General features: G+C 44.2%; 1 protein-coding gene across 11 annotated transcripts in view; it reads left to right on the top strand.

The window, feature by feature from the left end:
• Positions 1-27,028, top strand: part of ASAP1 (ArfGAP with SH3 domain, ankyrin repeat and PH domain 1) — a 394,403-nt gene that overhangs the window by 70,631 nt on the left and 296,744 nt on the right. For 4 of the 11 annotated variants that reach the window (XM_034966609.3, XM_034966602.3, XM_063606903.1 and 1 more), the window contains one exon: positions 17,750-17,876. The exons of 2 other annotated variants lie outside the window; for them this stretch is intronic. In XM_034966609.3, the coding sequence (XP_034822500.1) occupies positions 17,750-17,876 (127 nt within the window). Of the gene's footprint in view, positions 1-14,441; positions 14,544-17,340; positions 17,877-18,125; positions 18,209-27,028 lie in introns of those variants that run through there. 5 more of the 11 variants (XM_063606905.1, XM_063606901.1, XM_063606906.1 and 2 more) reach the window with 3 other exon arrangements.

Genomic DNA, 27,028 nt, shown 5'->3' with positions numbered 1-27,028 from the left:
GCCCAGCCTTGTGACCACATCTCCACGCCTTGTGGTTAGGAGGCCCTATCTGTGCTTCCAAATGGAAAGTATCAGAATAGCTCCCAACCAGAGAGAGAGGGAGAGAAACAACCTGAATTACTGTAGTATGTGCATCTGGGAGCCCACATTTCCTGGAAGCTCTAATTCCAAATTGATTATGTCTTTTTGTTGTTGTTGTTAATTTGTGTATGGCGTGCCAATGTGTATTTATGTCTCTGAAGAGGCAGGGGTAGAGGTAAATTAACTCCCCGCCTTCCCCACTACTCCTCAGGACATCAGATCACATGGAAATGTATGTTTTCCTGTTTATTATTCATTTCTCAGGCACATCAGCAAAGGTACGGCTGTAGACAGCTGATGTAGAAAACAGTCCTGGCTTTCAAATCATGCTTTTTAGTATTTAACCTCTCTGTGCCTCAGTTTCCTTGTGCATAAGGTGGGGAACATCTTATGCCACTCACAGGATAGTGTAAGAATTAAAGGAGATTTAAAAAAACAAAGGAGTAGAGGTTGAGTGAAGGCAGGTGGGCAGTCATGGGAACTCCCTTCTTTGCCCTCCATTTCTTGCTGGTAGGACTTCACTTGCCTAAACTTTCTATTAACACATTTCAAAGCACTTTCCAGTGAAACCAGAGGGAGGAGACCTTTTTTTTTTTTTTCCCTCGAGAGTCCAACTTATACTGGAGAGCAGTGGCACAATCATAGCTCACTGTAACCTCGAACTCCTGGGCTCAAGCAGTCCTTCAGCCTCAGCCTCTCCAATTGCTGGGATTACAGGCATGAGCCACTATGCCCAGCTCATTTTGCTTGCATTACTTTTTTTTTTTCCTCTGCTGCTCCCCCACCCCTAACCATAGCCAGACCCCTTGGGCCTCTCTTCCCAGCAGTTCTCCAGGGTCTCACTCTCCATGGCCCATTCCTGCAGTGGCCAATAGAATATTAACCAGGGAGGGGGCATTATCCTCCTAACGCCTGGGGGATCCAAGGGTTTACAGCCCTGCGACTAAGCACAAGACAATAACCATGAACCATCCCTGACATTGGCCTAGGTTCTTTGTGCCTGCCGATCCCCAAGTGCCCACCAGGGAAGGCAGCTGTCTTAAGTAGCCCCAGGCTGAGAGTGGCAATATGGAGCAGTTAGGAAACCGGAGCCATAAATGTGCAAGTGGGCGAGGTGAGGCAGCCAGTGATGAGTCCAGTTAGGCTAAGATCCCAAAGCTGACTTTGCTAAGAGGCAGATTCCTGAAGGGGGCCCACAAATGATTCTTTTTGTGGAATCCTCTTTCACATGTTACCTTGGAGGTAGTCTTGGATGTCTTGTGTTTGGGGGCTCTGTGAACAGCGACACCACTATCCTTAAGGGATAAATCATTGCAGCTCTGTTATCCTCTTTGTGTGAAAAGAAGCTGGATGCACTGGGCTCCTGACCTTTTCCAGGACTAGGAGGTTGGGCACCTCCTGTGGAAGCTGCAACCATGGTACAGGTCAGGATTCAGACACACTTGCTCAGCGCAACTTTAACATCTGTGCTGCTTCCCCATCGGGAAGCAAGTGATGATGATGCCAGTTCGCTGAGCTGGGCAAAACTTGCATTTTATTAAAGTCGACAAGTATGTAAGCTTGTTAAAAAGCAATTATACAAAATAATATAGCCACCTAGACCAAAGCTTGACCCTAACTAAATGCCTCGGCCTTCCAAAGTGCTGGGATTACAGGCGTGCGCCACCGCGCCCGGCCTAGTCTTGAACTTTTGGGCTCAAGCAATCCTCCTGCCTTGGACTCCCAGGGTGCTGGAATTACAGGTGTGAGCCACTGGTCCCAGCCCTATCCTTTTATTTTAATTAACATCATCAGAGCAAATAATATTTTTAGTATTAGCTTCATGGAAAACGATGAAGATTCACATACGTAGTAAAATCTCAGTTCTTTGGATTGAAAGAACATTTATGGGCTACATATGTTGTACTCTCACATATCTTATTTAATGTTTATAACAGCCTCTGAAGTTGCTGTCATTAGCCTCATTTTAGAGATGAGGAAAGTATGTCTAAGTTGATTCTTTTGCCCAATGTCATGCAATCTGTAAATAGTAGGGCAAGGATTTGATTGCAGGTCTTTTGACTTCTAAGTTCTGTGCTTAGCTTGGACATGGCTGTTTTTTTTTTTTTTTTAAAGGAAGTTACACTTTCTCCAAGGCCTTTGAGCATCAAATATTTTTTAATTTTATGTTATCTTTGCTGATTTGATTGGAAACTCTTATAAAGATCTGCATCCAGCATGGTATCTTGAATATAGCATCATGCCTAAAACCTTTTTTTATTACACAGGTTTATCTTTTTTTTTTTTTTTTTTGGAGACTCCATCTCACTCTGTCACCCAGGCTGGAGTGCAGTGGCGCGATCTCGGCTCACTGCAACCTCTGCCTCCTGGGTTCAAGCGATTCTCCTGCCTCAGCCTCCCAAGTAGCTGGATTACAGGTGCATGCCACCATGCCTGGCTGTTTTTGTATTTTTTGTAGGGACAGGGTTTCACCATGTTGGCCAGGCTGGTCTCGAACTCCCAAACTCAGGTGATCCACCCTCCTTGGCCTCCCAAAGTGCTGGGATAACAGGCATGAGCCACTGCACCTGGCCAGGTTTATTATTTTGAATATCACTTATTTGAGGTTGGGATCGGTTGAGTAGAGTGTTTTTCACTAATTAGCAGGCCCATGTATTTAGAATTTATTTTTTGTGGAATGGTGTATTAGTAAATTTCTAGTTTGTGGTGGTACATTTTCCTCCCTTCCTTGTAGCCCCTTTTCACTATTCCCAGCATAACTGCTGTGTTCAGTTTGTTGAAGGTCTAAAAACTAGCTCACCAAACTCGTTAGAATTTTGAGTATGGTAAGAGAAAATGGGAGCAAGTGAAAGCTCAGAGGGTGCACCTGTGATTAAAATCCATAGGTTTTGTATGCAAAAAAAAGCCATTCATAATGAATGTGTCTGTCTAGAGATTTACATGGGTTTTTTTTTTTTTCTGGCTCTTGTTTTCCAGAAAAGATGAGACTCTGTGTGTGTGTGTGTGTGTGTGTGTGTGTGTATTTCTGTGTGTGTGGGGGGGTGTCTGTGTGTGCTTATGTCTGTGTCTGTGTGTGGGTCTGTATGTGTGTATGTGTGTGTGTGTCTGTGTGTATGTGTGTCTGTGTCTGTGTGTGTCTGTGCATATGTGTGTATGTCTGTGTGTGTATATGCCTGTGTATTTGTGTATGCGTGTGTGTCTGTGTATGTGTGTCTATATGTCTGTGTATGTGTCCATGTGTCCATATGCATGAGTGTGCTCTCTCAGAAAAGGAAAGAGTGGGGTAAAAATTCCAGCCAAGGTCTGGAGAAAGGACTGTAATACATTTCAATCTGAATTCTCTCTCAGGCAACAGCCTGTAACAGAAAATAAAACCAGAATTTTTGCCCTCATAAGGAATATTTGGGTTACCAGCTCTAGCCATCCATAGTGCATACAAAATTAGATATATCAAGCTACAGAAAAAAACTGTGGAAAAATCTTTTCTTCCTGCAAATGTTTCATCCTCACTTATGTCATTGTGGCTTGAATTCTAAAGAACCCTGATGAGAAAGAAGGAAAACCAAAGAAAAGCCACTCTTTACCCAACAGTACTGTATCAACCTGCTGTTGGGGTATAGATAATACACTGGTAGGTATCACATCTATTTTATGTAAACAAATAAACTAACAGCAAACCTGGGGTTCTGTTTCAGCTGTGGCAAGCCCATTGCTGTTTGTCTCTTTGGCAGGGAACATTATTGTGGAATTTTAAATGATTGCTCTGGAGAGATTGGGCAGAACATTGATTTTAAAGCAAAGAAGTCTTTGAGCTTTATCATCTTCCTTCCTGTGTGGAATCTGCCTTGTCTCCTCTACCTTAGCCAAATTGTGCAAGGGTTGTGTAAATAAATTTGCTTCTTCAGAAATCCATTCTGTGGGAGCCTGTTGGCTCCTCTGTGACTGTATCTCTGAAACAATTTCTGAGATGAAATTTAAGTGCTTATAAAATGTAATGCCTGTACTTGGTGAATTGAGACCAGTCTTTTCAGTGATTCTATAATGCCACAAAATAGGCCTGTTGCATGTCTTCAGAAGAATTCAGTAGGATGCCTAAGCCTCTTAAATATACAATCCCAAACACAGAGGACTAGTTGGGAAAATGACTCTGGTAGAATGCTTCTCATTTAACCACTTCTGAGATAAGCCGTTTTCATATATTCTTAGTTGGTTCAGCATTTTCATGGGCCCATTATATAAATTAGGATTAGATTTCAACTCTGTACAAACAAAAACCCAAATAACATTAGCAATTAGGTTTGTTTGTTTGTTTTCCCTCTCTGACCAGAGAAGTCTGGAGGTAGTTCAAAGCTAGTCAGTGCCTCCATGGTTATCAGGAGCCCAAGCTTTTTCTGTTTCCCTGGTTCTACTCCCTTTATCATATTGCTTTAGGATCCCAAATGGTTGCTGGAGTGTCAGCCGTCACAACCACATTACAGTAGGCAGCAAGATGCAATAAGAAGGGAAGGATAACAGGAGTCCTCTTCCAGCTGTGTTAGCCCTTTTTAAGGCACTTTACCAAAACTCCTACATAGCATTTCTGCTTACATCTCACTGGCTAGATTTAGCCATACAGCCACCTTAGCTGTAAGGGAGGCTGGAAGATGAGTCTTTTAGCTAAACACATTGCTGCCCCGAATCAAACTGGGGCTCTGTTAGTGAAGAAAGGGGGACTACATAGCAGGTACATAACTGGCAGTCCTGCCACATCAGCAGAGTACCATTTGTACAGAGAGTGCGGTTTAGTGCAAAGGGCTTGAACTTTGAAATTAGATAGACTTCTGTTTAAATCTTAACTCTACCACTTACTCATTTCAGCACCCTAGGTCTAGCACTTAACCTCTCTGAGTCTCAATTTCCTATCTATTAAACATGAGGAGAATAATAGCTACTTTGTAGGGTTGCAGTGAGGGTTAAACAAAATCATAAATAAATTGCCTTGTATATAGTAGATACTAAATCATCGTCATTCTAGTTGTTATTAACAGGTAAGGTATGCCTTCCATCTTCACCACCATAGTGGTTATTTTAAAATTGAGATAATTCATATAAAATTTGTACTTTTAAGATATACAATTCAGTGGTTTTTAGTGTATTCACAAAATGATAGAACTATCACCATTGTCTATTTCCAGAACATTTTTGTCACTCCTCACAAGAAACCCTGTACCCACTGGTAGTCATTGCACATTACCACTTCCCCCACAGCCCCTGATAACCACTAATCTGCTTTCTGTCTCTACAGATTTGCCTAGTCTGGACCTTTAAGGTATCATACCGTATGTGGTCTTTTGTATCTGACTTTTGACTTAGCATAATGTTTCCAAGTTTCATCCATGTTGTAGCATGTGCCAGTACTTTATTACTCTTTATGGCTGAATAATATTCCATTGTATGGATATACCACATTTTGTTTATCCATTTGTTTGTTCATGAACGTTTGAGCTGTTTCCATTTTTTTTGAATGTTAAGAATGATGCTGCTGTGAACATTGGTGTACAAGGTTTTATGTGCACGTATGTTTTCATTTCTCTTGTGTATATACCTAGGAGTGTCTTAGTCAGTTCGGGCTGCTATAACAAATTACCCTAGACTGGATGGCTTACAAACAACAAATGTATTTCTCTCAGTTCTGAAAGCTGGAAGTCTGAGATCAGGGTACCAGCATGGTTGGATTCTGGTGAGGCCCTCTTCCCTTGCAGGCTGCTGACCTCTCATTGTGTCCTTATATGGCTGAAAAATAGCTAGAGAGCTGCTCTCTTTTTTTTTTGTTTGTTTGTTTGTTTTTGAGATGGGGTCTTGCTCTGTCACCCCCCAGGCTGGAATGCAACGGTGTGATCTCAGCTGACTGCAACCTCCGCCTCCTGGGTTCAAGCTATTCTCCTGCCTCAGCCTCCTGAGTAGCTAGGATTATATGTGTGCGCCACCATGCTTGGCTAATTTTTTGTATTTTTAGTAGAGATGGGGTTTTGCCATGATGGCCAGGCTGGTCTTGAACTCCTGATCTCAGGTGATCTCCCCACCTCAGCCTCCCAAAGTGCTGGGATTACAGGCGTGAGCCACTGTGCCCGGCCTGGGGTCTCTTTTATAAGGCACTGTTCCCATTCATGAGGGCTCCACCCTCATGACTTAATTACCTCTCAAAAGTGTCACGTTGTAATACCATCACATTGGGTTAGGATTTCAACATGTGAATTTGGGTGGGACACATGCATTCAGTCCACAATAGTAAGCAGTTGCTGGGTCAGATGATAACACTTGGTTTAACCTTTTGAGGAGTTGCCAAATTGTCTTTCAAAGCTACTCCACCATTTTACATTCCTACCAGCAATGTGGTGGGTTCCAGTTTCTTCACATCCTTGACAATACTTGTCAATTTCCATCTTTTTTATTACAGCCATCCTAGTGGGTGCAAAGTGGCATTTCATTGTGTTTTTGATTTGCATTTTCCTAATGTTTAGTGATGTTCAGCATCTTTTCATGTGCTTATTATCCACTTGTATATCTTTGGAGAAATGTCTATTTAACCCCTTTGTCCACTTTTAAATTAGTTATTTATCTCTTTATTGTTGGGTTGCAAAAGTTTATATATTTTGAATACTAGGCCTTTATCAAATACAAGTTGAGCATTCCCAATCTGAAAATCCCAAATGTGAAATTCTCCCAAATCCAAAACTTTTTGAATGCCAACATGAGATGCTGACACTTTTGCTTTCTGATATTTCATTGTATACAAACTTTGTTTCCTGCTCAAAATCATTAAAAATATAGTATAAGATTACCTTCAGGCTATGTGTATAAGGTTTATATGTAACATAAGTGAATTCTGTGTTTAGTCTTGGGCTCCATCCCCAAGCTGTCTCATTGTGTATATGCAAACATTCCAGAAATAAAAAAAAAAAAATCTGAAACACTTCTGGTCCCAAGCATTTCAGATAAGGAATACTCAACCTGTATACGATTTGAAACTATTTTCTCCCATTCTGTTATGTGTATTATCTAATTGATTCTGTATAACAATCCTTTGACGTAAATATCATTATCCCCATTTTACCGATGAGGAAGCTGAGGCCCTAAGGCAGTGAACAGCTTGCCTAAGATAACACATCTAGTAACTGTGAAGATGGTACTGGAACCCAGGAAAAGATTAGCCAGGGCTTTTTTAGTTTTAGTTGTAGAAACCCAACTCAGACTAGCTTACACTAAAAAAGAAGTACAGTTGCTCACATTACTAGGAAGTCCAAGGGTTGGACTAACATTAGGCATGGGATAGATTTTTGTGGATCCAGTGTTTCAAATGAGGTCACCACGACTCTCCCGCATCTCTTGCCATCTTTTGGTTATGATCATTCTTAGGCCAGCTCTCTCATGTGTGGCAAAGATGGTCACCAGTAGCTGAAGGCCTACTAAGTCTTAGAGAGAAAAGGCATATTCCTCTGTATCCTAGCATCTATATCAGTCCTCCATGAAGGATTCTGGTTGGCCATGCTTGAGTTAAATGCCTGTTCTAGTACCCATCATTGCTGTTATCAGGATTCTGGAATACTCTGATTGGACAGCCTGGGTCCAGCCCTTTAGTTGGGAAAGTAGAGACATGACTGACAGTCTAGAAAATTACCTGGAGTCAGGGAGGAGTAGTTCCTACAAGAAGGGGAGGTAGGGGAGACAGACAATGTAGTCAAAGTCTGTCTGAACTGCTGATAATTTCAAGATGTTAAAATTAGTTGGGAGTAAGTGAAAGTTAATTCTTAAACCCAAACATAGGGAGAAAAGTAGTTTATTCACACAAAACCCCCCATGATATTGAAAATAATATTCATGAAAATAATATGATATTGAAAATAAGTTCTCTGCTGTCTATGTAAATATAGCAATTTTATAAATTTGTTTGTATAATGCCTCTCAACCTCTAAGGCCAGAGCAAAAAACCTAATTTTTTAAAAACAAAAAACCAGAAAATATTAGGGAACAGAAGCTGGATGCTGTCTCAGAAGGTTTGCTAGCAATTGTAGAGACTTGGTTTTTTTTTTTTTCTGAATTAGAGCCCCTAGTGTGATTCGAACGCTCACACTTGGAAAAGGACGTTAACTAGCATATGTTAAGAAGAAAACTCTGCAGTGGGCGGGCAGTTTTCCTGTTTCAAGTGGAGCAATGCCCTACATTTGACATCGTTATGGAAAAATCCTGTTATGATACAGCTCATTGTTATGTGGGTTCAAATACATTGCAGGTGAAATCATATTTTTGAAAAGCAACAAGAGAATACTGTGACAGATTCATGTAATATAGGGTATCTTTAACGGGGGCCCCAACCCAGACGGAAGACCTCCAGACAGTTCTTAGCGTTTTGAAGCAGAGCTGGGGACCTCTTTGTGTTTGGAGTTGGTAGTCACACTGATGTCAAAAAAGCATTTATTGAGCTATAGGATGCCATTGCCAAGGGACCTCTGAGAGCCTGTGCCCCAAGGTGCTGATTTTAACCACAAGGAAAATGAGGCCAAGGGAGGTGAAATTATTTGGCTGAGGAAAAGGAGCCGACCTCCCTGGCATTCCATGTCACAAACATCTTGGTGCAAAAGTCACAAATAGCTACCATTTATCAAATGTTTCTTTTGGAGTAGTATTTCAGAGCCTCAGTGGCTTTGAAAAGTGCTCATAAAAATAGATCTAGCTGGGCTGTGGGCAAATCAGAGAGAGAGCGTTACATCAAATTACTTTTACTTGGACTTTACATTCATCGGTCACTTTTAAAATACACCTTTATTTTCTGTTTGAATTATTTGAATATTCCATCACTTGTGCTGAAAACCAGTATCTCTGCCTACATGTGAGCTCCTTGATGACAGAGGTTGTCTCTTATGTTTTAAAATTTATTTTTGGCTCTTAAAGTATCTAGCGGCCGGGTGTGGTGGCTCACACCTGTAATCCCAGCACTTTGGGAGGCCGAGACAGGCAGATCATGAGGTCAAGAGATCGAGACCATCCTGGCCAGCATGGTGAAACCCCGTCTCTACTAAAAATACAAAAATTAGCTGGGTGTGGTGGCGCACACCTGTGGTCTCAGCTTCTCAGGAGGCTGAGGTAGGAGAATCGCTTGAACCTGGGAGGTGGAGGTTGCAGTGAGCCGGGATTGTGCCACTGCACTCCAGCCTGGGGTGACAGAGAAAGACTCTGTCTCAAAAAAAAAAAAAAAAAAAAAAAAAGGAATCTAGCATAGTACCTGTTTAGAATGCAAATAGTGGTATTAGTAGCTAACGTTTATTGATCACTTACTATATACCAGGCACTGTGCTAAGCATTTGCACAGATTATCTCATTTCAATCTTACCACAACCTTGAGAGAGAGGGCTTATCATCATCTTCCTTTTAACAATAAAGTAATTTAAATTAAATAACTTGCCTAAGGTAACAAATCCTGTTAAATGGCAGCACTGAGATTGAACCCCAGGTAATCTGAATCCAGATCGCACACTCTTAGCCACTAGAAAGGTTATAAAGCTGCTTAATAACTCTTTGTGGATTAGAACTGAACTGACTGGTTCCCTCCTAATACCTCTGTACCCAGGGGAAAATGTCGTCAGAGACTCAGGAGGCAATGATCTCATCTCTGAAAATGACCAAGGGAGGAGGAACTGTGTCAATCACAATAGGCAACTGGACTTGAGAAAAGGAGAAATTTGACCTACACTCTGCATGTGCTGGGAAGCTTCTCTGGGTAAAGGGTGGGTGGCTTAGAAAAACAGTACAACTAGGTGAGGACTGTGGGGCACAGTCCTCTTGCCCCAAATTAGGAGTGTCAGTTAAGTGATGGTGTGCCAAACTTTATACTGTTACAATTTTTAAATAGTAGGCAATTGTGCATAGGCATTCCTTGATGCTGTGATGCAAAGACAACATAATCTGTTGTAGACGGGAGTTTCTGAAGGTCTTTAATCCTATCCTTGAAATATAACTGGGAAAGGTGAAGTGGGAAACCCTTGGGAACCAGGATACTTGGCATTTGGCTTAGTTCCCACAAATCTGTCAGGGAACACTGGGCAAGTCACCTAACTGCTTGGGAATCAGTTTCCTTATCCAAAAAATGAAAAGTTTGGAAAGCATGTTATCCTTAAAATTCTCTCTGGCTCTTATGGCTTATAATGATGTAAAATAATGACAGTGACTCTAAAAACCGGGATCACTTCTGTGGATCTTACTCTCTTCTGGATCTCTCCATTTCTCCTCTCTCAATTCCTCTCATACCCTTCCCCCTATAAATGTTTGTTCATTCATTCATTCAGTCTTCCTTCTATTCAGTAAGTATCTCTTAAACACTTGGCACTTTGGGGCCATAATAGCAAATAGAAACCCTCCCTGGTCTTAGGTACGTCACAGTCTAGTTGGATAAATATAAATATTTGGAAAACGGTACCCTGGAAAATGGTACCATTGAAAAGGGCCATAAAAGAGGAACGTTCTCATTCTTGATATAGCACAGAAGTTGGGCATCATTAAAGGTGATGAACTCAACTTAAAACAAATTCATCAAAGAAACCTGGGTGTATTGTAAGTTTTTCTCATTTTTCAGGTTAATGTGACTTTATCAGAAATAAGCAAGATTTTAAATCCCTCGTTCCTATAGATCGCAAGTTTTTAGGACTCCCATAAAACACCATGATTTTTTTCTTCATTGGAGGTTGTTTTACTTGTATTAGAAATGATGTAGCTCATAAAAGGGAGCCAGTTCAATTCAAAACACATTTATGGGGGCCCACAAGGGACCCCAACTAGGCAGTGCTTTCCTAGAGAAGAAAAAGCCTACAGGGTTTGGATTCAGACTGACTGAATAGCATTTCTCCACTTATTAACTGTTAACCTTGAGCAAATTGTGCTTATCTCTGAGTTCTCTTGCAGAAAACACACTACCTCACTAGGTTACTAGGAAGATTTCAGGAGATGGTGCTTGTAAAAGGCCAAGCCTGGGGCTCCAGGAATCTTCTGTCCTTGCTTTAGTTGCTGGGGGATGTAGGTGATACAGACATGGGTAGGATTTAGTCCCTGAATGCTGTCAGGGATTGATAGTCTGGGACTTTGCGGTATAGGATACTCACTTGGAAGATACAAGGTGTTTGTTTGTTTGGCGTTTGTTTTTTGTGTTTTATTTGTTTATTTTTTGAGACTGGATTGCTCTGTTGTCCAGGCTGGAGTGCTGAGGTGCAGTGGTGCAATCATAGCTCACAGCAGCCTCAAACTCCTGAGCCCAAGTGAGAGATGAGTCAGAGCCAAGCCCTTCTGCTAACAGAGCTATTTGTTGCTGAGGAAGTTCTCAGTTTCTCCTCTGAATGGTGCCAATATCCTCCAGTTGCTTAAGGCAGAGTGAGAGAAGCTGACTGTGGATACCCACATGAAGATTAATCCCACCTGGAGGAATGGGGCAAGGAGCTGCTCTCTAGACCAGTCAAGCTTGCATTTGAATTGGGCTTGTAATGAGTTCCCCAGAAGGAAAACACACGCACATATACCCCAACAGAAAAAGCATCCTGGGGCTGTGGACTCATCCATTGTCTTTGATAAGCCAACAGAGCATGGTGGCTGATCACATGGGCTATGAAATCAGATTGCTTGAGTCCTGCTCCACTACTTGACAGGTAACCTCTAAGCTTCAGGTTTCCCATGCATATAACATGGGGAATAATACAGTACCTGCTTTATATTGTTGCTGCAAGTATTAAGTGAGGTTGCGCCTGCAATGACTCAGGATAATACAGGGCGCATAATACTAAGCACAATTATTCTTTCATAGGACTAAACAGAAATACATCCCTGAGTTCATTCAGTTGATATTTACGCTACATTTCTTCTAGGTTCCCACCATTCTGCCTCTTTTCTTCCTACTTCCATCAGAGGAACAGGGAGGTAGAACAGAGTAGTTTTTTGTCTCCAAACAAACCATGTTCTTCTCTTTACTGAGAAAACTCTAGTGGTTTTGCTTGGAGTATTTAAATTGAATTAAGTACATTTGGGACTAGAATTGGCTTTTTAAAATTATTATTATTACCTGAAATTGCACGAGTGCAATTGGGAAGCACTCGTACAAAGAACATGAAAAAAGCAGTAGTTTATGTAGACTATGGCAACATGAGCCTAAGTGTAAAAGATGGAATCAAGTACAGCCCCCTCCCTCCATCCTGCTCCTTCAGCACTTTCCTTTCCTCCACCACTTCATTAAGATGGTAGAAAATGAATTCATAAGTTGTCAGGTGAAATAAGGATACTTCCTTTGGTTGCCTGGGCTGGGAAAAATACTGTATCTAACAAAGTAGCCCTATACAGAATACAGTAAAGAGACCAATTTTGCAGGCAGCAGAAAAAGCATTGGATTTAGAGTCTGCCAGGCTTAGGGACATTAACTTGCAGTGAGATTTTATTGTGTCTCAGTTTCCATTATTGTAATACTTGCAACTCAGGACTGTTATATGAATGAATTCAGACATTACATATATAACCACCAATGCAGTACCTGACTCCAGATGGAAGCTGAGAAAGTCATATTCTATACCCCAGCAGCCTTAGGTTTCTCTGGTAAATTTGGGATAAATATACTTACTTTATAAAGTTGTCATGAGGCTTAAAGAAGGATAAATGTATTCTAAATTCTATACTTAGCAAAGTGTCTGGTACGTAGCAGGTCATGGTGAATATTTTGTTTTTGCAAAAATATCAGAATTTATTTTATTTTTTATTAAAAAAAAATGAGATGCAGTCTCGCCATGTTGTCCAGACTGCTCTCAAACTCCTGGGCTCAAGCAGTCCTCCCACCTCAGCCTCCCAAGTAGTTGGGATGACAGGTGTGTGTCACTGCACCCGGCAAGAATATCGTAAGTTATATCTCCAGATAAGGTTTTCAAAGTTCCCATAATATCGGAAAAATAATTGTCTACTTAGGATGTCTGAGACCCTGCTAAGCACTTTATATACCTTAGCTCGTTGAATTCTCAGAACACTGAGATAGGGGTTGTCATTGCCCCCATTTTATAGATATGAAAACTGAGACTCAGAGAGGAGAAATACTTTAACAAGGTCTAGTAGCTTCTTCATGGCAGAGACGGGAGCCTATCTTTTTTATGTGAGAATCAGCCCATAATTCATGCTCCTGCAAAAGAAATGCCCCATGCTATCATCCCCTAGAAGTTGTCTTGCTCAGATTATCCTTCTTTACAGGGACTATGTTGCATGAAAATAGGCTATTTTATTTTATTTTAGTGAGTTGGTCTTAACTTACTTCTCATCTTGATTGGTATGCAGCCAGTTTGACTCTAGATACTATTTATTTACTTCCAAAATCCAAGCCATCACTAATGCATCTGACCTAACAAAGGATACTTTGAGAATAAGCGAGGTCTCTGAAGACTGTTTATTCCCAAATCTGAGATCCCAGACTTTGGGAATTACTGTGCAGCCTTCCCCGCTCCCTCTTTTTTCCTCCTCCTAGTGACTAATTTAGAGATATCTGAGTCGTGGAATGAAAGCAGATGTATTTATAGTCATCTTTCACAGAAAAGGGGAGTTCAAAGGGAATTCACATTGGTTGATTATTCACTATGCATCAGCCTACTTATCCATATCTTCTCATTTTATTTCACACAATAATCTGAAACATAGTTTAGAAAACAAGGTGAATAAACAAGAAAGTAGAGATTTAAGCTCAGGTCCATGTAATAAAAAGTGCGTTCCCTTCCCACTTTAGCCATTGTCATCGTTCCATGAGGGCATCGGGAGCCTGTGATGAATGCTGTCGCTGGCTAACACTGTGGATCAAAGCTCCTTGTGGTTTCTTGGGCCCACAGAGCACCTCTGACTCCCCACCCACACTCCCCCACCTCTGGTTTCTGGTCAGTCATCTTGCAAATGCATCCCCCCTTGGTTATAAGACAGATGGATGAGAGTGAGGTCTGCAACTGGAAATGTAACTGAGAGCCAATTCCCTGATGGCAAGTGGGTCATTAGCGCCATTGCTGTTCAGAAGAATAAGCCACCACTGTTCCTGCTGCCTTTTTTTCAAGGCGACAAAGTGCATCCTGCCATAATCATGGTGTTAGAAACCTCAGTCAGCAGTGCTCAGAGTAAGAGGCAGGCATGAGGAGGACAAGGGTGCTGAACAGTCTTATTATAATGATGACAACAGAGATGATGCTTGCTTTATATAAAGCCAGGTGCACACAAATATGTGTGTGTGCACATTTTTCCTGGCTTTGGGGAGGATGGTGTCTATTTCGGGGCAGCTCCACACAAAGAAATCCAGCATTTACGTTTTGCCCATGTCAGTCTCTATTTGCTTTCAGATATCCAGGAATGATTTTCAGAGTATTTGAGAAAATGAGAGGTGCAGATGGTTTTCACTGAGGCATGGTTTCAAATTTAAAGAGGATTATGGCCCAGAAATGGTGAGTAGAGGTGTGAACCTTTGAAATTCTAATTGCAGACCAGTCTGAGGAGGTATATACTTACCAAAGCACAATATCTCATTGTGAGCATATTCCTTTCTTGGCCAAAGGAGATGGGGGAGGAGCAGATACATAACATAATCTTCAAATGAAACTGAAACAGCAATTGATGGCAGCAGTTTGGAGTCTTTGGTGAATTCAGTCAAGAAAGAAATCCCCAGCTGTCTACCATTGCAGTTAGCTTAGCTTGTTGTAATAATCTTTCTTCTTTGCATCTGCAGAGCTGACTGTATACACAAGTCAGCTCCTGCTGGGAGGAATCTGTGGTCATTTTGACACACTCACTCCTTTATTTTACAAAGGATAGCACTAAGGCCCAAGATGACAGCATCAGTTACTAGGAGGGAAAACTCTGGAACCCAAGGCCTCTTGGAATTGAGGCAATTAAACACTGACTTTTGGCTTTTAATAACAGCTCATGTTTATTGAGTCTTTACTATAATGCCAGATGAAGAAGATGGAAGGAACCACCACCTCAGTGGAGGTGACAGGTGCTAGACGACTACCTGGAATAGATGGGAGAACAAAATAAATGCAAGAATCCAAGTCTGAATTTGTTTCCAGCCTAGAGGAAGGAAGGCCTTCTTGGAGTGAAGCCTAAGTGCCGTGTGTTGTCAGTGCTCCATGGGGTAACTGAGTCTCAGAGAGCTTAATTAGCTCAACTAGTATGGGCCATATTTGTTCCAAGTCACAGAATTTTCCAGATGCAGAGTGACTTGGTTAGTATGTGGGGAAGGATGGTAGGATTTTCTCCTGGGTAGCTCATACTTCAAAAGACCATGTTCTGTCAACTATGGCACATGAGCAAGTGACCTCCAGGTATGGATCTTCAGCTGTCTGCTATCATCATCTGGCTGTCTCCTCTGAACTTCAAACTTGGTGTGTCCCAAACCAAGCTTTTAAAGTGCTAATGAGGACAAAGTGGGTGCCTGTTTATTTATTTACTAATTTTTTAAAGAATGTGTTTTGAAGTTGACTTCTCAACTTCCCTTTGCCAGGGAAGAATATTTATTTATGGACATTCCCCTTACAAAATTTCCCTTTAATTAGCTGGAACCCTTGCTACCTGAAGCATGGCCTCTTAGAGGACATTGATGAGCATCTCGCTGGAGGCACAGTGCAGGTTCAGTACAGCCAATAGAGGGAGGTGAACATCTCACACTTTTCTAATGGCTTTCCTGTGCACAAAGCACTTTCTCTTCCATCATCAGTGAACTCAACATAACAGCCAGGTCCTGGGGTTGGTGTCCTTATCTTTTGCTTTCATGTGAGGCAGCTGAGGGCCCAAGATGCCATAGACAACAGGATTATCTGGGTGACTTACTCTTGTCATTCTTTTCTCAAGATGTCACCTTGTCTGCAAAGCCTTCTCTGCAGATTCTTTATACTATAGCGACTCCTTCACTTTCTTACTTTATGTTTACTCCACTTTATGTATTTGTGAGTTGTCTAGTTCTGTCCTAGAAGGTAAGCTTCATGAGAGCAGGGGCCTTGGCATTACTCAATCTCCAGGGCACATAGTGCTTAGTGAATATTTGAGAGTTAATGAGGTGCTGTATTTTGACAGCCACTCTGCTACTTCTGTGTAGCAGGCCCAAGGCTAAGACAAGATCCCTGCTTTGGGGCACTCCCTTGTAGTCAGGCGTAAGAACCAGAGAACGGATTTGAGGCTTAACAGTGCAAGATGGCAGAAGCCCAATCCCAGGGGTGAGGGGTAGGGCGCGGAGGGTGTGTGTCGCGGAGGACAGGCTCAGCCTTCCATCCTAAGGCTATCAAAGGCTCTCCTGGCTTAAATTACAGGTACCAATCCTGTGGCCCTTCCCAAAGGCCTAGCTTTTTTTTTCTTCTTCTTCTTTTAAACCAAATTCATACTCAGCGAATGGTGAGAAATTAAATGGATTCTTCGGACTAAGTAGATTGAGCTAGTTTTAAAATTAGCCATCTGTCAAGGCCCAGGAGTGAGATGGTACTTTTTCCACCGAAATTTGGCATCTGCTTAGCATCGAACACCATTTGCAGCTCGGGCAATGCCTTTTACATTCCCTGACCCTCGGCTTTCCTGCAAGTTAAAAAAAAAAGTGCAAATGAAAGATTAGAAAATTATTTTTTTTTAAAGCCCCCAAACCCTTCATTCGTCTTCACGCTGCATTGTAGCGACCTAAGCCAGCTGCACAAAACCAGCCTGTAAGCGGTGAGGAGCACCCTGCAGAGAGATGGGGCGAGCGGGCAGCTGCAAGCCCGGGCCCCGGGAGGCCGCCCCGGCGCCCAGCGCTTCCTTCGCGGGGTCGGCGGCCCTCGCAGTAGAAGGCGGCTCTCCCGGGGCCTCACTTCCTGCACCCACACGCGACTAAAAAAGAACACGTACAACTTTTTTGGGCCCCCTTCTTGCAAAACGCTCGCGCAACGAGCTCGCTGAAGTAACCGCTCCGGGGGCGAACCAGGGACTCGGACTTCCGGAGCCCCCGTGCCGCGCAGCCGGGGTCGAGAGCGGCAGCTTCGGAGCCAGGCCCCAGGGGCTGTGCGCGAGCGGGGGCGGGGCGGGGCGGGGGCCGGGCCGGGGGCGGGGCGCGGGGGGGAGGGACCGGGGGGCGGGGCTGGGGGGCGGCGCGCGTGCGCAGAGCACTTCCTTGTTTGGCCCCGTGACTGCTGCGCGAGCGCCGCCCGCCCGCCCGCCCGCCGCGGGAGTGTGAGCTCAGTCAGTCAGGCCCGCGCCGCCGCCTGTCAGCGCGTCTGAGGAGGCAGCGCCGGGCGCCCCAGCCGCCCGGCCCGCGCACGCCCCAGCGGCCGGCCGGAGCCCAGACCCCCGCGAAGACCCCGCGCGCAGCCGCGTCCCCTCCCCCGCCGCTGAGGAGCCGCCGCCGCCGGCATGAGCAGAGGGAGGCGGGTCCCGGAGAGCCCCCTGCCTCGCGCGCGGCTTGGAGTTTGAAGGGCCCCGCGCCGAGCCCCGCCAGCGCCGCCGCCGCCTGCCTTCGCCCGCCTCCTTCCCTCCCTCTCGCCGCCGCCGGGGACGGGAGCCGCGCGCCAGGCCGGGCGGCGGGTGGCGGGCTGCGCGCCGGGGTTCATGAGCCTCCGGGCGGCCCGCGGCCCCGGGAGCCTGCGCCGTGACTCACCCCCCGCCCCCGCTTGTGTCTCGTCCCCCCCGGCAGGATGCCGGACCAGATCTCTGTCTCGGAGTTCATCGCCGAGACCACCGAGGACTACAACTCGCCCACCACGTCCAGCTTCACCACGCGGCTGCACAACTGCAGGAACACCGTCACGCTGCTGGAGGAGGTAGGTCGGGCCGGGACCCCCGCCGTCCACGCTCGCCGCTGCCGCCGCGCAGCTGGAGGATCTCCTCTCGGAGCTGGGAGGAAGGGGACGCGGGGGCCGGGGGCGCCACACCCCCTCAGGGAGCCGCCGGGTGAATAAGGGACTTCGGACGGGCGGCGCCTTCCCCATCTCGCCCTTTCTGGGTCCTGCGGGTTGAAAGGCCTGGGGACTGGAGGTGGGAGAGGACTGAGCGAGCTGTGGACACTCCAGGGAGGACAGAAGATGGAAGTCCTGTCCCTGGCATGCACTGTTCGGCGCTTCCACATCTTCGTGACCCTCCTGTAACCCTCGAGGTAGGTGGCGTCAGGCCACCGAGGGCCCAGAGGCGAAGTAGTGCAGCCAAGGTCACCAGCAAGGGACTAGGAGATGGGCAGTGAACGCACCCCTCAGCGGCCCGACTGGACCAGGCAGGCGTAGCTGCGGAGACGAGGGCCGGTGGAAAAATCCCGAAGGACCCAGAGAGAACTCAGGCTGGGACTGTATCCACTCCAGGAGTCCTCCCTGGTAGTCTCTGGTGCCTGAAGCCCAGATGGAAAGAGATCTGTGCACATAGGTTTCCACCCGGCTCCCCTAACCCGGAGGGTTTGGTAGGGCTTAGGGCTGCTGCGCCAGCAGGACCTGCCCGCAGGGCACTCAGAGGCTGGACAAGGAGATCGGAGGCCGGTGCAGCCTGCTTGAGCTGACCAGACACGGAGAAGGGAGCCCCGAGGCGACAGTCAGACAGCTCCTCTTATCTGGACCCTTTAGGAAAGCGTTGCTGGTGGGGGGTGGGGGGCAGGGCCAAGGCCAAATCGATTTTCTTTAGGATTTTCAGTGAATTAATGAGAGAGTGGTATGGGCAAAGAGGAACCTGAAAGCCAAGGAGCAGCAGAAGCCTCTGGGGCCACGATAAAAATAGGATATTTGCCCAGGAACTCAGCATCATCAATAAGTGCCATAAAGCATCCCTCCCCTTCAAACAAGGCAAACGTATTTCAACTGAAAATGGCACCATTGGGTGGAAGGTAGGAAGGGAGATGGTTTTCCCTGGGTGGGTTATGCTGTGGCTGATTTAGGTGAGGTTTGGGGAGCTCTTTCTGATGTAAGCCCCCCACCCCAAGGACGGACCTCTGTAATATGGGGAAGCTTGGGCTTCTGTGGGCCGACTCGTCTTGAAATGAACTTTGATACTCATGTTTCCACACACGTAGAACTGGGATTCAGAAGTAGAGGGGTCCCAAATTTTAGGAGGAGAGAGACTTCTGTTAGTGCTGGGTCCCATCTGGCCTGCTTGGTGCTATGACTGAATGTGTCATTCCGGCATACTTCCAGAGTTCTCTCTGGAGTCAGTATTGGGTGATGGGACTGAATTGTGAAGTGAATGGAGAAATACCACCTAACTAGGTTTGTTTGAAAACCAGAGGTAAATGGATTTTTTCTTTTCTTTTTTCTTTTTTTTTTGTCTTTGTGAACTGCCAGTCTGTTACACTCGTCTGGGATTAAACAGAATTGCCAGGCATTGAACCCCATCATGGGTCTGTCTTTCACTTAATTGTAATAAATTGAAACATGTTGATACAGGAGCATTTTGCATCCTCTTTCTGTACTAATTGTATATACTTCTAAGGATGTGACATTGATTAGACTGAGTGGTTATTTTCCTTCTAGATAAGTTTTTCAGTGCCTCCTAATAGAGCTGCCAGTTATTTTAACGTTCTCTTCCTGCACATTTAGATAGTGTTGCTGTATTCTGTTTGTGAAGGGTGTGATAAGATTAAGTATTTGGTGATGCTGTTTGTAGAGGTATGCGAGCATATTTTCCAGCAACCCTGTAGTAGAGGGTTAATGTTAAATTACATGGAGTTGCTGTTGATGTTAGTTTAAGGTTAATAAATTTAAAAGCAAATATATTTTTTTATGAGAAATACTGTTGTAAGATTAGGTAGAAAAATAGAGTTAACTATAATGCAAGTGTAGTCACTTAGGAACTTGGAACCAGGCTAGAAGTTCAGTGTCATGTTAGAGTACATTGATGATACCCATGTTCTCAAAAATATAACAATATTTCAGGGTGGCACAATAATTTTACAATTTTTCTTCTGAACTTGAGGAAGGTATTGGCCAAGAAAACATTGTCTCCGGTCGGCATATTTTAATTCTTGAGGTTGCACTCTCTTGAGTGGTTACTTTTTGCATAGATGTGAAAAGTATGCTTTCGGTTTTTTTTACTGATGGATAGCCACCATAGTTGAATTTTAATTTTTCCCCCATGCTTACATATATGGAAGTAGTGCATTATTATAAATATTTTAGGTGGGTCACAATTCAGTTCTTTAAAAATATGGGGCTTAACATTACCACACTCAATATAAGAAAAAATTTGGGGGCATACCACAAAATCTTGTTGGCATATGCTTCACAAGTGAGATATTTGGAAACTTTAAGAATGTGGCTTGTGTTATTTTGTGGTTATTCTTAGGAAGAGAACTTTTGGGTACTTTTTGGTGATATGGAAACTCCGGAATAGGAATTAATTTGGGTAACTTGGAATTCTCATTTAAAAAAAATATTTTCCTAGTTCTAGTAAGTACCTTCCTGTTGATGACCTTTTTTTGCTCTTTGGATCACTAATGCACATACATAGAGCGCAACTGAAAAACTGTTAGGTCTCCAAGATTGGAGCCCCAAATTAATCCATACTCTTTCTTTTACTATGTCTCCTTGGTAGAGATTGTGGTGTGTTGTGCAGATGTTGATGCTTTTAGTTAAATCTCTGTGATGAGCACTCTAGGAAGTAGATCAGAAATATATGGTAAGAAAGGCTGGGCGTGGTGGGTCATACCTGTAATCCCAGCACTTTGGGAGGCTGAGGCAGGTGGATCACTTGAGGTCAGGAGTTTGAGACCAGCCTGGCCAAGATAGGGAAACCCCATCTCTACTAAAAAATTAGCCAGGCATGATGGCGCATACCTGTAGTCGCAGCTTCTTGGGAGGCTGAGGCAGGAGAATCATGAACCCGGGAGGTCGAGGTTACAGTGAGCCAAGATCGCACCACTGCACACCAGGTTAGGCGACAGAGTGAGGCTACGTCTCAAAAATGGTAAGAAGAGGCAAAGAGGAGTTTACTTCTGGTTTACTTCTGGGCTTTACCTTTTGGGGCGAAGGGTCGCACATGGCTCTGGGGTTCACGGTTTGGCTGGCACACGATGAGTGGTTACCTTGGGGAGGCAGGAATGGATGAGCTGGTGTTCTGCCAAGGTTTCATCCTGGCGTGTGAGTGTTTTCCAAGCAAAAAGCCAGTGTTTTACTTATTCAGCAGTGAAAGCACACCGATGTGTGCCATTTTACTCTTGACCATTTTTAAGTTATGAGTAAGTGACTAGGAGAGTATAAGCGTTTTCCCTAAACGGGAGCAGGCAGGCATTTTAGGACTGCTGTGACCCAGACAGTAGAAGGGACCCTCTATTTAAAGACTTAGAGTGGCTAGTACTTAGTACCTTTGTCAGAGAGAGAGAGTCCAACATGATAAATGGAAGTCTACTTGGTTATTTTATATTGGGCCACATTTTAATTTGGTGACAATGAAGGAGGCAAGTTCTGCTCATTTATTGAGCAGCTGCTCCATACCAGGCCTGCTGTCGACACATGGCATGAATGCTTACATTTACCTCTCATATGAGCTCTCTGAAAGAGGAACATTTATCGTCTCCATTTTATAGAGAAGGAAATTGAGGCCCAGAGAGATGAAATGATTTCTCTCTAAGGTCAAGTGGCTAGTAAATAAAATGGAATTTAAAAATCTCCCTCCCGGCTGGGCGCGGTGGCTCAGGCCTGTAATCCCAGCACTTTGGGAGGCCGAGGTGGGCAGAACACGAGGCCAGGAGATCGAGACCATCCTGGCTAACATGGTGAAACCCCATCTCTACTAAAAATACAAAAAAAAGTTAGCTGGGCGTGTTGTCAGGCGCCTGTAGTCCTAGCTACTTAGGAGGCTGAGGCAGGAGAATGGCGTGAACCCGGGAGACGGAGCTTGCAGTGAGCCAGGATCACACCACTGCACTCCAGCCTGGGCGACAGAGCAAGACTCCGTCTCAAAAAAAAAAAATCTCACTCCCTTCTCCCCGTGAAACAGGCTCTCACTCTGTCGCCGAGGCTGCAGTGCAGTGGTGCGATCTCAGCTCACTGCAACCTCTGCTTCCCAGGTTCAAGCAATTCTCTCACCTCTGCCTCCTGGGCAGCTGGGACTACAGGTGCACACCGCCATGCCTGGCTAATTTTTGTATTTCTAATAGAGACGCAGTTTCATCATGTTGGCCAGGCTGGTCTCAAACTCCTGACCTCAAGTGATCTGCCTGCCTTAGCCTTCCAAAGTGCTGGGATTGCAGGCATGAGCCACCACGCCTGGCCCAGCGTTTAGAAATCTTAAAACAGTTGAGACATAAAATAGGTACTCTAAATGTCTACAAAAACATATTTCAGTGGCTTTATAAGGAACATAGACTTTGCTGTCATTGCACCTTCAAGTTTTGGTCTGATTAAAAAGGTGCCTAAGTTCCTTGGAGGCTTAGTGTTTCTTCATGTTTATATTTCAGAGTTCTTAATAGTGATACTTAAATATACTGTTTTTTCCCTGTACTTTCGAAGATTTGGATATGAGTTTTCAGATTTAAATGTGGGAACTCATTTGAGTATAATCCGTGAACGGCATTTGTTCAACACATTTTTGGGGAGGCCCTGCTATATACAAGTCATTTTCCAAGTCCTACTGAGGTATTGGGGTTATCCAGATTGTATTATGGAGAAGCTAGTGGTCTTTAAGAAATAAAGAAATAAGGCTAAAACTCTTAACAGGGTAGAAAGGGGCAGTTCATAGGGGAGGGAAATAGTATAGAACATTCATCCTAGGAATACAAGTGAAATCACTCAAATTACCATGTAGTCAATATACAGATTGTTCAGTGCCTCTTATGTGCCCAGCAGTGTGCTAGGCCCAGGGATACAATGATGAAGAACCCTGCCCTCAAAAAATGCAGCCTAAAAGTTTTCTTATGGAAACTGGAAATCAAGTTTGGGTCTGGCATTAGAGGCTTTTCTTAATGTATTCACCTGGTGTGTTCAGTTCTTTCTGAAGATATAGAAATGTTTGATGAAATCAATGAAGATACAGAATGTAGATTCAGTATCAAGCTCTATCTCATAACAGTAACATTCCTACTACATGCAAACCCTATACATACTATTATTTAATACCTTTTTTCACCCTACTATCATCAATGGCTCCATTTTATAGATGAAGAAATTGAGGATTACAGCAGTTAAGTATTTTGTCCAGCTAGGTCGTACAGCCAGTAAGTATTCTGCCCAGGTCATACAACCAGTATCAGATTTGTGATTAATCGCATTACTGTCAAGTCCTCATGCAGGCCAGTCAGACTTCTGTGTGTGTTCCCTCACCTTCCATTTAAGTTTCAACCTTTATCTATGTCCTTTTGGGTGTCTGCCATGCTGATGATAGAGCTCATCAGTCTTTGATAAATACTGTTAGGTCCTTAAGTGATTTTCTGTGAAATCTTACGCATAGGATTTCTGTGGTCAGGGTTTAACGTCTGATCTTGTTCATCAGCTCCCCTTGCTCAAGAATGCAAGTGCGTTACCTCTTAAATTTTAAAAGCTGGTAAACTTAATAGGAAGTGCTTCTTTGTATTGCAGGTGCTAAACTTAAGGAGCCCATTAATTACCCCCAAGGAGATTGTAGTCTTAAAAAAAACAAAAAAACAAAAAAAACCTCAGGAAGGATTTAGATAAAATCAAGATTTATACTTTTGCTGAATGTAGAGAAAGTATGTTTGGGTCTGTCTCTGACCTCTTGAAGATAATACAACAAAAGGCAAACAAACCTTCCCATAATGTTTCTCTCCCACACACAAGTCAAGGCTCTGTGCCCAGGCTTTTGACCCAGTCTGGAGGTACTTAGGATGAGGTTTTGTCTGGATGAAACCAGCAAAGGTCAGTGAGTGAATATATCTGTCTGTAGAATCAAAGGGAGAAGGAAATTGTATATGTTGGAACTCATGCTCTTTCTAAAACAAGGCACAAGCCCGTTAGCCACATATTCCATGCTAATGCTTTTGGTCCTTCTGATATGGTTTGGATTTTTGTCCCCTCCAAATCTCAAGTTGAAACATAGTCCCCAGTGTCGGAGGTGGGGCTTGGTGGGATGTGATTGGATCGTGGGGGCGGATGCCTCATGAATGGTTTAGCATCATCATCCCCTTGGTGATAAGTGAGTTCTTGCTCAGTTAGTTCTCTTGAGATCCAGTGTTTTAAAAGTTTGGGTCCTCCACTTTTCTCTCTCTCTCGCCCCTGCTTTCGCCATGTGATGTGCCTGCTCCCACTTCTCCTCCTGCCATGACTAAACACTCCCTGAGGCGTCCGCAGAAGCCAAGCAGATACCAGCGCCATGCTTGTACAGCCTGCAGAATTTCCTTTCTTTATAAATTACCCAGTCTCAGATATTCCTTTATAACAACACAAGAACTGCCTAACACACCTTATATATATATCTCTTTGGATTTTAAAAAAACATTTTTTACACCTATCATCTAATAAAAGCTTATTCTAGTAGCATTCTTATTATTGCTTTACATATGAATACATAAATGCTCACAGACATTAAATAACTTGTCCAAGATCACACAGTGGTAAATGGTAGACTTGGGCTCTGAATGCAGAATCTGCATTGAAAACCCATTCCGTTTCTTCTGTATTTCACTGTCTTTTATGCTTCCTGTCTGCCAGTTTGTTTTGTCTTGCAAGACCCGTGAGAAAGGCATCTATTAATTATCTTTTTACCTCTATTTGGTTTCTAGTGCTAGAGAGAAAGAGTTTGGGAGAGGGAAGAAAAATGAAAAGATAGTTGCTTTTCTCTGTTCTTCTGAGACCTCTTGCTGGACCCCTCAGTAAATCTCTGCCTTTTGTGATCAAAGACAGTGCTGCAAGCAATCCTCCTTGGACTGGGCAGGTGTGAAAATGACCCTGTTGCTTCCAGCTCCATGCTGGCATGCTTAGTCTGGGACTGTTGACCCAACCTGATTTGCCTATGAGCTGCCCAGAGCCCTGGCTAAAGAACCACTACTCTCAGTTGCAGTTTCTTCAGGGCTGTCTGGCTCTCTGCTTCCAGCTTCCTGGCTGTACAAGAGCCCTGAGTTTTTGCTGGGTGTTAGTTATTCAGGGAATTGCTAAGTGTCCAAGTAAAAGCGACCTTGGAGAACATCTACTCTGGCGTTTGCCAACCTGAAAGCCTGATCTCCAAAAGGCTCATGAAAGCTGTGATGGGGGTCTGTAGCCACTTTGTGGAAAAATTAGTGGACACTGCTAGTAACTTAGTTTGGCATAACTCTCCTGCCAAATGTGTTTGATTTTGGCTGAAATGCATCAGCTCAGTGGTGTAGGACTAATCATCTTCTGCTGATCAGATGCTTGGATTGCCAGTTATAAAGTGGGAAAGCAAAGTGTTACCTCATTGAGGTGATTGGCTTCCTAGAAGGGCTTTGTATCTCCACGGGAGGAACCTCATGAATGATGGGACCCACCAGATCTAGTTTAGTCCTCATTGCTTTGAGAGGTGGAGACTGAGGCCCAAAGATGAGACAGAAACCATGCAGGGATTTGAATTCAGGGCTGCCTGAATTTTTGCAGGGGATTTTTGCACTCTGCTGTTTAACAGGGTTGTGGGGACTGGCAATTCACAGTGTGGGAGTCCTCCCCAGTACCACTCCATGTAACTTGCTTCTAGGTGGAAAGAGTGGAGAGTAAACCTTAAGTTTGGAACTGGATCTTGCTAGCCCAGTCTGCTGTCATTAAGTCCTGGTCTCAGAAGACACACTGTGCGAGGCCGCAGTAGCTTTCCCTGATGTTAGGCTAGCAGCCTTTCATTAGAAGCCATTTGTGGTGTTGGATGTTCAAACACTACCCAGACCTTTGCCTTCATTGTCTGTTTGTCCAGGGAGCCTCAGAGAGATGGTTTCCATATATGTAACCTAGTCATTTGGGGACTAAAACCAGATCTGGGTCTTGGCCATTCCCACATGTATTACTTAAACATGAGTAAGGTTTGGGGCTAGAGATCACTTTATGTCTAAGCCTCTGTTTCCCCATTTGATAAATAAATGACATTGCTTTTTGAGTATTAAAGGAGGCAATGCATGGGAGGCACTCATCAAATGACTTTATGTGTCAGTAAAGTATGTCCCTGTGGGTGTCAAGGTCTGACTACTCAGCTCTCCTGTGAGGCAGGGAAGAAGGGGAGGCGAATGAGGCTAGAAGCATTCCTTCATGGAGAGTTAGACAGGCAGGACTGCTCTCTACTGAGGACCAGTGGCAACACTTGGGTTGAGGAGGGTGAAATTCTCTTGCCAAGGTTAATTGTATCCCTATTACTTCTAGCGTGTGTTGGGCAAGTTACTGAGCCTTACTGTGTCCTACTTTCCTCATGGGGATAAGTACCTACCTCTCAGTGAGTCAGTATCTGTAAAGTGCTTACAACAGTGCCTGGTGTGCTAAGTGCTCTATAAATGATTGTTCTTATTATCCTTGTTGCTATTGCCCCGTATTATTGTATTATTGCATTAGACAATTGCATGTGTAACTGAGAAGATGAGACTTGGTAGACTCATTTCTGAAGGGTCAGTGATGAGGTCAGATGACAGAGAGATGAAGTCAGATGTGTATACTTCAGGGACCCGGACTGGGGAGGCACAGATGGGACTAAGGAGAGGACTAGGGCAACACCAAACACTTTGACCATTGTGGGTCATGGTCATAGCCAATTTGATCTGAAGCAGACTGTCAACTCAGTGTAACTGTATAATCAGCCCTTAGTGGGCTGTGTACTCTCTGAAGTAAGGGAACCAGTGACCAGTGCTGCCCACTTTGACCCAGGCCAGCCTGATGGGCTCTACCAGTGCAACCTCATTGCCCGTGCTTCCTTGTGTCACTGCTATAATCTTTCTGCCTTCTTCTACACCCCACTTGTCGAGTCCTCTCCATGGGTGTGTGAAAGCTGCCCCTTCTGATTCTTGCTGGGGCTTTGGGGTAATGAGCTGTTTTCTCTGTTACATAATAAATGCAGGTAT

The sequence above is a fragment of the Pan paniscus genome, chromosome 7, assembly GCF_029289425.2.
Source record: "Pan paniscus chromosome 7, NHGRI_mPanPan1-v2.0_pri, whole genome shotgun sequence".
NCBI lineage: Eukaryota > Metazoa > Chordata > Mammalia > Primates > Hominidae > Pan > Pan paniscus.
Note: the sequence above shows the minus strand (reverse complement) of the source record. Positions and strands in the feature narration are given on the sequence as shown.